At 45.1% G+C, this 13,055-nt stretch overlaps 1 protein-coding gene and 1 long non-coding RNA gene across 4 annotated transcripts; one reads left to right on the top strand and one right to left on the bottom strand.

The window, feature by feature from the left end:
- Positions 1-2,571: 2,571 nt before the first annotated feature.
- On the bottom strand, positions 2,572-7,447 carry LOC124655043 (protein PIN-LIKES 3-like). The gene is made up of 11 exons (XM_047194011.1): positions 7,417-7,447; positions 6,975-7,113; positions 6,765-6,844; positions 6,487-6,611; positions 4,355-4,476; positions 4,008-4,226; positions 3,804-3,896; positions 3,619-3,719; positions 3,432-3,484; positions 3,142-3,330; positions 2,572-3,044 (listed from the first exon to the last, which is right to left on the bottom strand). The coding sequence occupies exons 2-11, from the start codon at positions 7,107-7,109 to the stop codon at positions 2,920-2,922; spliced, it is 1,242 nt and encodes a 413-aa protein (XP_047049967.1). The 5' UTR covers positions 7,110-7,113; positions 7,417-7,447; the 3' UTR covers positions 2,572-2,919.
- Positions 7,448-8,648: 1,201 nt separating this feature from the next.
- Positions 8,649-11,761, top strand: LOC124655487. 3 transcript variants are annotated; one of them, XR_006988705.1, is made up of 7 exons: positions 8,649-8,881; positions 9,182-9,637; positions 9,740-9,841; positions 9,948-10,160; positions 10,718-10,758; positions 11,050-11,149; positions 11,319-11,761. It is a non-coding gene; the product is annotated as an uncharacterized LOC124655487 (long non-coding RNA). The 3 variants fall into 3 exon arrangements; XR_006988706.1 differs by having other exon boundaries at positions 9,225-9,637; XR_006988704.1 differs by lacking the exon at positions 8,649-8,881 and having other exon boundaries at positions 8,988-9,637.
- The last annotated feature ends 1,294 nt before the right edge of the window (positions 11,762-13,055 follow it).

Below are 13,055 nucleotides of genomic sequence, written 5' to 3' on the forward strand. Positions count from 1 at the left end.
CAAGCGCAACTTGATTAAGTGTTAATCAAGTTTATCTTATAAGAGTTAGTCGAGCGGGATCACATATCATAGACACGACAAAATAGAGTTAAGCTACATGGGTATGACGTGCCGACTCATCCTTAGTTTATCCACAATATCGTGAGGAAAAGAGACTTGGACAGAACATCACATTGTGGAAGGCTATTCATTGGTGTCTAGGAGCCGACAAGCTTTGCTAGAAATCATTGTTGACTTATTGGTTGAGAGTGCCACTCGGAGTCATGTCCAGCTCACCATTAGCCTGTGTGGTCACACACTTAAGAGGATGGGACCTGGTGTATCAGAATTGGATGACACGGACTAGTTAGGTTGGACTTTGACCGGACATCGATAGGTCAATGGGTTGGAACCGAGCTGACTAGTTCTAGGGTTTTGGGGGTGTGGGACACCTTATGTGTCCCCTCACCCACTCCCTACATATAGGAGGGAGGGCGGCTGCTGCGGGGGGAGACACGACCTTGAGTGGAAAGTTTGACCTGAAAAAAGGTGGTTGAACTAAGAATAGTACCTCTTTGTTGCCGTTCCACTTTGTATTTGTGAGAACCAACAGAGGCACCACACTTAAGGTGGTTGAGGCGGCGGAGACATCGAGACAGAAATGAAGTTGGCGCTGCTGGAAGTTCGCTTGAGATGAAACCGTAATCGACAAGGACAAAGAAGGAGGAGTCAGAGACGATGTACGAGGATTGCACTGCCCGAGCGACGTGCTACCTCGACTTTCTTATCAGTGCATCTAGCGGTAAGAATTGTGGCCATCCCTCTCAGTCGGTTTCCTCTGTGGTCCTCGCCGTAAAAGTTCTTGCGTGCATAGCTTCATCCGACGCGGACCAATAGTAGGCTCGGTAGCAACTTGATCAAGCACGTTCGGATTGACTCCGAGAGATTAGATGGATCAACACTAGCTCCTTAGGCTCGTTGTCATTTTCCTCGTTCTAGTATCTCGTAACTTTGGGAGACTGACATACCATTACTGCGAGAGAGAGGCTCGCAGCTGGGTCCACATGAAGAACGCAGACCACACCGTGACGGCGAATGGCGAAAGCACCGTACACCTCACGAAGATCACCAAGCACTTTCTTTCACTCACGACGGTAAGTGTCACTTTTCCCTTTTAAAAAAACTTTGATGTCGAGATATATGCTACAATTGTGCTATATTAATTGCACTATTTGGAGACATTATTATTGCAGGTATAAGTATTTCTACATTCATATGATACATATTTTATTTTATCAATGCTTAGAAGGACTCCAATTATGGCTATTATGGTCTCTTTAACTGACATGCAGAATTGCCAGGGCGTAACCAATTTCAAACCTCATATTAACAAGGGAGTATTGGTTGAGAACACAAGTTTTCTTTGAAATTTATGATTTAATAAATTTAGTGTTGACGAGAGAGTAGTCATCTCTTGCACTTTATCGTGAACAGTATTCTTTAAATCCGGTAAAATTTCTTCATTTTCATAATATCGCTATGTGAATAAAAAGGAGCGGCTTTGCACAATCTAGCAACCAATTCATCATTATGTATGAACTAATAGGAAAAAATAACATAATCTTAAGAATAGTATGACAAACTCTAAGAAATGATACACTCCTCAGCCTCCCCAAGTTTAAATTTCGATCATCCTTGACCAAGTAACAATTGTTTGGAACTTAGAGTTTGGTCATGATATACATATATTAGGTTCTCACTTAAGCTCGGTAGCAAAAATCTTCCATAACATGTAGGCTTTATAGAAACTTGATCGAGGGTGAGCATCATGACTGGTGCTCGCTCTGAACGACTCATGGATATCAGATGGATCAGCCGCTAGCTCGCTGGGCTCGCCAGCCTTTCCCTCGTTCTAGTATCTCACAGCTTTGAGAGACACCGACATATTACTACGCGAAAGAGGCTCACAACAAGGTCCACATGAAGAACACGGACCAAACCGTGACAGTGACCTAAGCAAGTGCGTACACCCACACCAAGATTACCAAGCACTTGCTCTCACTCACGGTGGTACATGTAACTTTTGCACATTTTAATAAAACTTGCGATGTCGAGATATACGTTATAATTGTTCTATTTGGAGAAATTATTAGTTTAGGTATAGGTGTTTCTACATCCACATGACTACATATTCTATTTTACCATGCTTAGCTACTATGGTCCCTTTAACTGACATGCCAGATTGCCACGTTGTAACAGATTTCAACCCTCATTCACAAGAAATACATGTTTCACCATGGTTGACCAGATAGTTGCATTGGTTGAAAACACAAGTTTACTTTGAATTTTGTGATTCTATAAATTGAGTGGTGCCTACAAAAGAAGTCATCACTTGCACTTTGTGGCGAACAGGGAGAAGTTTTTAAATCCGGTGGAATTGCTTCACTTTCAGACTATCCCTGTGTATTGAATAAAAAGAGAGGCTTTGCTCAATCTGGCAACCAAATCGTGATTATGTAGTAACTAATGGGACAATATAAGATAATCTTAAGGATAATATGATTAAACTCAAGGAAATAATACAAGGTAGGACTCCTCAACCTCCTCAAGTTTAAATTTCGGCCATCCTCGACCATGTAACAACTGTATGGAACTTAGAGTTTAGTCATGACATAAAGATGTTAGGTGCTCACTTGAGCTCGGTAGCAAAAATCTTCCACAGCATGTGGGCTCTGTCTTTGTAGCAACTCGATCGAGCGTGCACATTCTGATCGACTCGGGGATATCACATGGATCGGCCGCTAGCTCACTGGGCTCGCCGGCCTCTCACTCGTTCTAGTATCTCGGAGCTGTGAGAGACTCCGATGTATTACTACGCGAGAAAGGTTCACAACAAGGTACACTTGAAGAACGCGGACCACACCACCACGGGAGAGAGGTTCACAACAAGGTCCACATGAAGAACACGGACCACACCGCCACGGCGACCGACGCGAGCGGGTACACCCACACGAAGATCACCGAGCACTCGCTCTTACCCACGCCAAACAGCTGTGTGATCGTCCCTGCCAAACCAAACAAGCACGAGAAACCAACCAGATTACTAATCAGAATTCCTTGCAAAAGAAAATTCAGTTCGCCAGCTATGAGAAGATGTCTGACCGATGTTCATGGCGGGTGGGACGGCGTACTGCAACAGAAGGATGAACTGGTAAAGAGGGTCTGGCTGGATGACGCCGAACCGGATCGCTGCCTTAACCAGCACGGTGCCCAGCAAGGGCAACAGAATGAACCTGACGGCTACTATGCCGGCGATCACCGACCGTGGCACACTCGCGTCTCCTCGCAATCCTGGAGAGATGTTCCACGTTATTTTCAGCTCATCCAATTCACATGCTCTAATGATGTGCTTACGTCAATTGCGCTTCTACTGTTTTACAGTTTCAGCTTACCGGTGATGAGATTCCCTCCCATGATCAGCGTGACAGATGGAATGGCTCCTCCGCTGTGCAGGAAAAGGCCAGGAAACTGATTAGACATGTGGAATTAATCCGCATCATCAGCAAATCTAATAATCAATGGGTACATGTTGTACCTACAACATTTTGGTGAGTTGTTACCAAATGTGAATGCATTTACCCGATTAGTTCAGCCGACTCGCGAAGGAAACGGAGTGGAGCGCTTTCTCCAATCATAGCATTTCTAAGTAGAGGTGTTACTCCAATTATAAACCCGACAATCTACAAAAGGATTGATCCAAATCTGTAATACTTTTGAAAGTTTGTACCATGCAGAATTTAGTAGTTTCTGCAACTAGCATATACCACTGAAATAGTCGAAGGAGCGCATAGCTTCTTCAAGTCAACCGACCTAGAAACCGATGATATAACTCTTTTTGCTCTCTCTGAGAACGAGACCTATATGTATACAAATCTAAATTCCTTAGTGCTGCAAGTTAGCACAAACTATAATTAACTGTTATAAACTGTATGACTTCTATAGCAAAAACTAAAAGAAATTTGAGAAACCTTTGTTCTGTCTGTAGTTGGATTGTATATCAACGGGAGAGCGCATTCGTCCACGTGATCACTCGAGATCGAACAATTCTCTTCTGAAACTGTACTCGTAGTACTATCTGAAACCGAGACTTTTGTTTGAGTTGTTGGAGTGTTACCGTCTACTTCAGTGACTTCTGAATTTGCACGGATGATATTATAAGTGCCCGTCCATAGAAAGAAGGAGCCAATCTGCAGAAAATCAATCATATTGACAGCACGTGATACGAAGTATTATTTTCATCCACAAACAAACATGATCAGGCTTACCAGGTGTGGACAATGTACTGAAAAAACAGAGTGTGTGTAATGAGTCTTACGGCCTTTGAAAGCGATGAATAGGCTAGTCCATAAGTCTGACAAACATCAGGTGCTCCGAACGGGCTTCCCTTCTCTTTGCAGAGAGCTGGAATAATGATGAGGATAATAGAGCCCAGATTGCCTGCATTCGTCCAGCCAAGTCAAACTTAAGATTTTTTATGAACTGTCAGCGACTCAGCATACAGAAAATGAGTAAAACTAAATAGGTGTTGTTATCAAGGTGGAGCTGCCCAAGTTCGACCTCCACCGAACAACCAATGTCTAGACAGTAATTGAAAATTTGAAATAGCTTAGCATTAACTATTTTGTACACAAACACAATTACAGAACTAAATATCTCAGCACTTAGTCCTTATCACGTCAGCGCGAGTTCGATTCTTTTATATATGTTGCCATGAAACTTGTATCATGATCTCCTCGAAATAGGCTTTCGCCCCGCTATATTAATATAGCAACCACCGATACAAGATAGAGACCATCGCTGGGGCAAACATCACAACAAAGCCCAAAAGGAAACAAAATAAGAAGAAAAAAGGAAAAAAAAAGTCGACACAGTCGGATCGACGAAAAACGGTGATGAACCGCAGCCGCTGCGCCCTTCGAAGACTTCCCACCACGATCTTAGCACTCCGAAGCACCGCATACCAAAGCAACACCTTCAAGAAGGGATGCGACGATGACGACGCTGCTGCCCGGACAACTCCTAGGGTTTCCCTCGATATGCGGGATGGTTGTGGGGAGGGGGAACCCCGACGCCCCTCAAGAAGGAATGGTAGCGCCCGCGAGCGTCACTGCATCGGTGTCGGCCTTCCGACAAGGATTTCTTCCGTCCCCCAAAGAACCACGACCCCGGACACTCCAACGCACTCCACCAACCTCGCCGCCCACCAACTCGCGCCACCATGGACTTGCAGTCACCACCTCCGTCTCACCGTGGCCCAATAACGCCGACCGACGAGACCGAAAAGAGACAACCCAGGCCTAGGAGAGTCCGGACAGCAGCCACGCGGGATGGCACAACCTCCACCGCCACCTGCGGCGACAGACCGGACGTAGCTAAAGGAGCATACCAGGCCCCTCTGGCCTGGCCGAGCCAGGCGGGCTCGTGAAGCTCCCATGGCCGCGCTGCAGTCAGTGCGCTACCGTCCTAACCACCCTCAGCCTGAGCAGCTCCAACGACCGCCGGGAGCAGACCCAAGAGCCTAGACCTGGCCCGTCCAAGCCCAGATGGGGCCCAAAGGGCCCAACTGGGCTAGGAGGGTGCCGCCGCTGGCCTCCGCTCTACCCGCCGCCAAGTGGCCGCGTCGCCGCCACCCGTCCACCTGGAGCTGCGCCACCCGAGGTGCGCCGCCGCCGGAACCATGACAACCAGGGGGCACTGCCGCCAGCCGAGAAGAAATCCCGTGTCTCCCAGCCAAGCGCGCGGGTAAGGGCATGGCCGCCGCCGCCAGCACCGCGCGGGCTTTGCCCACGCCGGCGGCAGTGGGGGGAGGAGGAGGGAGGGGCCTGGGCGCTAGGGTTTGGCAGTCGCCCCGAGTCCGCCCGCGGGGGACGGACGGGGGACGAACTTTTTTTTCTGTATCATGATCTCACACTCTCATCTTTATTTCGTGGAATGGTTCAAAGGTGGGTAGATGTGGTTATCCGTGCTGGGACTGTGTGGGTGCTTTTAGTTGTTCTGAACCAGTACTAGGACCGTTTGTGATTTTAGTTTGTCAGATGGTTACTGCTCTTATGTTAGAAACTCTGTACTTGATGGCAGGAAGAGACGATTATTTTTTACATCAAAACGATTCTCAAGTTGTCTTTTTCACTTGTATCTTGTCACTAGCATATTCAGATTGACTGGTAATAGCAGGATGTACGGAAAATAAAAACAGGAGCAAGGAAAACTGATTTTGTTTCATATTCTAGCTGAGAGTTTTGCATGCCCGGTTAATCTGAACCAGATCACTAAGCTTTTGAAGATACAGGGATGCATCTTCCCAGGCCCAAGCTAGCACCACATGACAATTTTATGTTGGCTCTGTACCGCAAAAATAAGTGTTTGAAATCATTGTACGATGTTTATCCATAATAAAGAGTGTATTTAATATTTCTTAGAGTTCAGAAGCAAAGGTTCTGTAGTTACCAGCAGAACAGCAACCCAAAATGAGGCCTCTTAACTTTGGTGGGGCTCCGGTGACTTTTAAAACGATCCAACCAAAGATCAACCCGAAGGTAAAAGTGAAGAGGACATTCACTGGCATAAACCACCTGTACCATGGGTCAGAAATAGTCACCTTTTCCTTACTTCCAGTAATCTAATACGACAGTCGAAAGTATTTTCTGAAAGAGCTCTTTATGCATCATAGCAATCAGTGAACATTTCATTAAAACAGGTAAATAAGGAAGAAGCATGAGACTCACAGTTTGGCCATGCCTTCCATGGTGATTGTTTTTGCCAAATAGACAGAGACAAGACATGGATTGAACACATAAAACACTACCTGCAGGAAGAAATATGATTCAGAAATTAGCGGACAGGTTACGGTAAAATAAAATTAAGACATAAACATGATAGAGAAACTAATCAAGTTATGTAGACCAAATTGGTTAGGTGATCCTACTGCCACTTACATAGTTTAGATGCTTCCTTGCTTCTTTGCCCAGTATCCCAGCAAAATCAGTCGCCAGGAATGATCCGACACCGGTAACCAGGAGCATGTTAAGAACAGGCATACATGCCGTGACGAAGAGCTCCACGAGTCCCATGCCCCTAGAACCAAGAAATGACATTGAGAACAATCTGCTCAAGTTTTATTTTCTTCATACTAAGCAGAAATGCAACAAATTGTGCGTTAACAAACAACGGCTAGAAGGAAAACAACTATATGTAACTGTACTGAAAGATAACATTAGTAGCCAAGAAAAAATAGCTGCAAATCCAAAGGTTTCCAACTAGAGAGAAGAATGGAAACACTCAAGAGTAAAGTGGAACAAGCCAGTGTGAATCAGCTGCTTACATGCCTAAATGTCTGAATCGTTAGAGAAAAGAGCAAGATTAAAACACAGAAAGTACCCAATCGAGTCCTTTGCGTGTCAGAACTCAGAACTGAGACGGGCCGGAGGCCGCGAGTGAAGCACAGGAGACGCCCCCTGCGTTCTCCGACGATGAGAAGATGTAGCGACGAGGCTCCGGCGGAGCGGAGCGCGGCCAGATCCTCGGGAGCGATCACTCTCCTTGGCCGCGGAGGGATCCGGGGATCAAGCCGTCAACAGCAGCGGCCTTGGTGGCTGGCGGCGCCTTTTTCTTCTCTTTGTTATCTCGCGGCGTTGTCCGGGTCGTATTCGTATATCCAATATTTTCCGTTGCAGCTTTTGTACGTCGTTGATGCGTTCACTTATGTTTTCGAACGTGGTTGGGCGCAGCGCCAAGAGCACAAAGGAATCTTCCCGACAAGCTCCGGTGACATACACTGAAGACTACCATATCCAAGAGAATTTTTAAGAAATCGGTGCATCTTGCTAGTGCGAGTGAGAAAGCGATTTTTAACCAGCTAGAGACGACCGAAAGCAACGGCACGCCCAAACTTGAATAAGCGCTTTGCTTTGCTCTAAAAAGGCATGCCTGATTGCCAGAGTGACATAGGTATGTCATTAGTGAAAGATATTCGGGAAGAAATTAATGAAGCCCATGAAAAAATATTAAGAGAAGCCGAAGGTCTATTAGATTATGTTTTTAAAAAGTTAGGCCCATTATACCCTATATAAAGTTTAAACACATTCACGTCTCCTTATTAACTCGGGCACTGTTCATGGGTTATTTTTATCCTATACTGGGGAGACACGTATCTGTTTATTTCATACCATTATTTTTCTTTGCGTTGGGCAGTAACTTTCCTCCGGTTTTTCCAAGAGCTGAGTGACCGGCTACCGGCAAACACATTTGTAGCGTGTTTGTTCGCCCGTCTCCTCCCGGTTTCCTTTTCTTGGTGTGTTTAATTTGGTCAAAGCGGTGCTGGTCCCACCACAGAGAAATACAGCAGTTCCGGATTAGAACGTGGGATCTACGCGTGCGTCCCCAAGAATCTGGACGTTTCTCCACTATCTCCGCCTCCCCCCAAATCTTCTTCCCGGTAGCATCCTCTCTGGCCTTGGCTGTTTTCCACGCTCGCCCACGCTCTTCGCTCACGCCGCGCTCCACCGGCTGGCAGGCTGCCGCGCGACCTTCACCCTGCGTGCTGGCCAGCCGGCCGCCCCTGCGCGTTCCTCGCGCCGCCTGCGCCGCGGGGCCGACAACGGTGCCGGGAGGAAGGAAGAGGGCCTCCACGGGGCTGCCAGCAGGGTCAGCGGCCTCCTCTGCGGTAGAGACGGCGGGGCATGCTGCTGCGGCATCATCTCTTATCCCGGCAAAGCCGGCGACCTCCTCAACAATGAGTCGGCAGGAAGGCTGCTGCTGCTTCATCCATGGCAGTCTCCACGGGGGATCCCGCCGCGGTGAATGCGTGGTGGATGGGCGAGCTGCTTCTGTTGGTTTATCGAAGGTAGGCGCGGATCCTGCACAAGTAAACGCCTGGTGCAAGGGTGCGGCTGTGCGGGAGCCCTTTCTTTTTGTCTCTCCTTGCTGATCTATTTCCTTATCATTATGTCCATTTTGATTATTACCTTTGCCTCTTTGTGTGATATTGTTCGTCTGATTGTTTTGTTTCAACCATGGGATAAATCATCATTTCCAAGCTATTCGATGTGATGCCTAAGATAAGATACTTAATCATTAGTATTATATATATATATATATCTTAGGAAGCAAAGCTAGAGATGGTTAATTCGTTTTTGTGTTTTAGATGACCCTATTTGACATAAATTTACCAAAACTTTGAGTCAAAGGACGGGAAGAGGAGGGAGGTAGCAGTGTGCGTGCCGGCAGAGGAGGTGACAGGAAAGAGTGCCGCTGATGATGGCATGGTGAGGGGCGACGAGATGGAGGCGGTCTTTGGCATGTTAGCACATCAAGATGCGACGCCCGCTCCTATCCGTTTGTTGTTCTATCCGATGAGATGCTCACATGCGAGAGATCTGTCCTAGCAAGAACCCGGTAGGGCTAGGATACTCTGATGGTATTGCTCTCCTCTTTACCCTTTGCATTGCCTGCTGTTGTTACTGATTCAGCCACCCTACTTTCATTTATTTCTGTGACTTGCATGCAGATTCATCAGGCTGGATATTGTGTGGGTGGGCATTAAAACTTCCCCAGTTATTCAGAACTAAATTCTTGGATGTTAACCCGTTGTCTTTCTCGGGTATGTTTACCACCTACATGACAATTTCTACCACCTATACAAACATAATCAAATTTAGTAAGAATACGGTGCCCACAAACTAATGGTACAGTGGGTTTGCAGGTTATTTAGCGAGCTCTGTACATCTATGTCCTTTTTTTCGGCCAGAGCCCCTTTCCCTGTCTTTCCACTGGAACATTATCAAATTAGCGTTTACAGCTAATGGTAATCATTTCAACTGGAAAATTACCCGATTATTCTTATTGTAAAAAATCTGTGCGCTTTTATGTATAAATGATCACATTATTCTTACTGCACGAAACCTTTGCAGGTAAGGTTCTACATACCAAAGTAACTATACCTTCTACTGGATCAAGCCAAGACAGAATTCATTAGAGATAATATTATAGTTAAGAAGCCGAACGATGCAAAGGCCAAACGATGCTGGACTAGAGTTGCCTGATCTGATTGACATGGTATGCAAGAGCATGCCTGATGCCCAACAAAAAGAAATGAGGAAACATCTGTGGAGGACGATAGATAGGTGTGTTGAATGGTTGCCATAAAACTTTTCGTTTATGCTTCTCCTTATCTCTTCACACATCTTTCTTCTAGAAGTGAATATAAACAACACCGGAGGCTTCTCTCATATGAGTCTTTTATAGAGTTCACAGATAGCTGAAACTCTTTATATCTATTGAATCGTGTCTCTATATGTTTCTCGGTCTTCATTATCAATTTTTTCCCTATATGCGAAGTATCATTTTTTCTAGGTATGTATGTCGTCTTTTACCCTTTCTTTCAAGATTGTGTGTAACATGCATGTGAACAACTCATATCTTAGAAATGCCCCTTGCAGTAATTTACTTGGCCAAGACAACTGACTTTGGATGGTCCAGGACTTTACTCAAGGGCTATTGCATAATCATTTCTTTTTTGTAATTGTACATGTAGCATTAGCACATAGATGGGAATAGCATCCACAAAGATAAATACTGACAAAAGTCACCTCTTAAATTAAAAGGGCATAAAGGGATTTGTGACCAAGATTTAGAGCCTAAAATTCTTCTAATTGCTCTGCTGACTCTATTTTCTTGACAGTTCGAACTCAAGATATTTTGCAGGCTCTGTGAGAAGAATAGGTACTGTTTATTGACAACTTTAATTGTTCATAACAGCTATTCCTATGATCCTGAATCTTTGATTGTTCCAAGTTATTTTTACCATACATAGTTAGCTGAATAAAATTATTGTTAGGTTGTCTTCCCTGTTTCTTTTTAGCACTATGCGTTATTGCCAACAGGGTGTGTACGGATAAATCTACTCGCATCCTTTAGCCATATCCACTTATTGATGTAATTTTGTAGGAAGATGGTACGTTATTGTAAAGTATGATATTTGCACTAAGTTGTGTGTCATCTACTCTTTGTCAGCTTGACTTGAGAAGTGCATATCTCAAATGAGCAAGGCAAAACTATAAAAGTTGTAGTGATTTGGATAAGGTCCGAAGCTATAGTTCCTACAGAAGCTCAGGTATGGCGTAGTGGTTTCCATAAATTGTTTTCTTCTTTCGCTACACATATGACATAGCTATCTTGAGATCTTATTGTTGCCTGACAAATATACTAAACTGTACAATTAGTAACATACATGATGTGTCTATTTGCCAAAACCTACCTTTTCTCATGGGCATCGTCTCAAGGATAATTTCTAGGAGAGGGATGAAAACCCTTGAGCACGATGAAAATGGAGAACAAACTTTAAAGACAAGAAACATAAGTGTACAAAGATGTGCTTGATAATCTCTGGACGATATAAGTCAATGTGTGTGTGTACATCTTCATTGCTTAGTTTGGAACATTCCACTACTATGTACAGAGCATAACCTAACTACTCGGTATTAATTGTAGAATCAGAACTATGTTCAAGGCCTCAGCCCGAAGCTGATGCAACTGATGGTTACAGATTTTCGGTGCTTAAACGATCTATGAGTAATAGATCCCTTGCAAACATAATGGACTTAGGCTAGACAGAATAACCATATACACAAGTGTTCTCTTTTCTGTACTTTTTTAGCTACGCTCTGTATTCTGTGTTGTTGTACATGGCTGTAGAGAACAAGTATATCAGGAGTCTCCCTTTCTATTTTTTGCCCTTACGTTCTTATTATTGTTCCAGAAGAGTTGCTTTATAGCGATCTGCTGCGTCTACGAGACTTGCTCTGTTTACAACTCTTCGGTTTTATTTACCAAGCAGACTAACAAAGGAAAACTTGAGTTGAACGAACAGTCCTAGATTATGTTTCAGAGTTAAAGTATGCTTCAGAGTGGCATGGTTGTTCTTTTCCTACTTCTACTCCTTGATTTACTTAGTGCCACAAATTTAGTTAAAATCTACCTAGGACGGCGCAGCTTCGACCACAGCTAAATAGAAACACAATTCATATATGGTGTCATATACCTACAATTGAAAATTCAAGCATATAATAACATACCAGTTTCTATCATCTTAATCCGCGCTTGCTCGAGTTGTTCAATCGGTCGCTCGGGCACGCCTCGAGGCTCCAAACTCTCATTCCCTCCCTTCATCCGCCATTCATATAGCAAGTGAGCCCTCTTCCACACCACAATCATGCTACTGAAGCAGAAGGTACAACAACACCCGGGAGAAGCAGAAAGGGTTCGAAAATGTCAACACCTCCCTTCATCTGCCTACTGTGCGGAGCTACAAAAAAACGTTGGGTGAGCCAAGCTAAAGAAAGCACGAAGAACTGTAACTCTGAACCATATACGGTACTTAGCTTTGCCCATGGTATCTAAATTGCAATTTGTGAACAACATTAGATTAAATTTAAATTATTCGTGATACCAAATTGTTAACCAACAATTTTATTTGCTATAGCCAATAGGAAAATTGATACTGACACTAAGCTCCTAACTCGCCTTCGCTTACTTGGGAGTGGGGATGGGCTGAGGCCGGTGGCCGCTGGGCTCTGCTGGAGGAGGTCGCCGCTCGATCGGGTGTCTCCAGCTGCTATCTCCGTCCGTTCGCCGCTCAGTCACCGGCGGCAGGTCGGCAGCTGCCCCACTGGCCACTGCCCTAAGCTGGCTGTGTGTAGCACCATTGATACGCCCAGAACGAGCTGCGGAGCACGGGAGCAGGGACAACAATTCAACAAAGCGATAGCGACGATCGACCCCAATTCCTTTTTTCACCTATTGAGGGACCGAATGTCTGCGCCGGGCCTGGCCCATTAATCCTCCCACAACATCTAGGCCAGGCCCAATACTCCATGCTTAACATCCATACTTGAATACCTGACTAGATCGAACTGAAAAAAAAATCCAAGGAATCGGTCAGCTAGCTTGGCAGTACACGTGAGGCTGTCTTGGCACCTCGCGCCTCCTGGGAACTACGTAAGCATTCACCTCTGATCTGA

This window comes from Lolium rigidum, chromosome 5, assembly GCF_022539505.1.
Source record: "Lolium rigidum isolate FL_2022 chromosome 5, APGP_CSIRO_Lrig_0.1, whole genome shotgun sequence".
Lineage (NCBI taxonomy): Eukaryota > Viridiplantae > Streptophyta > Magnoliopsida > Poales > Poaceae > Lolium > Lolium rigidum.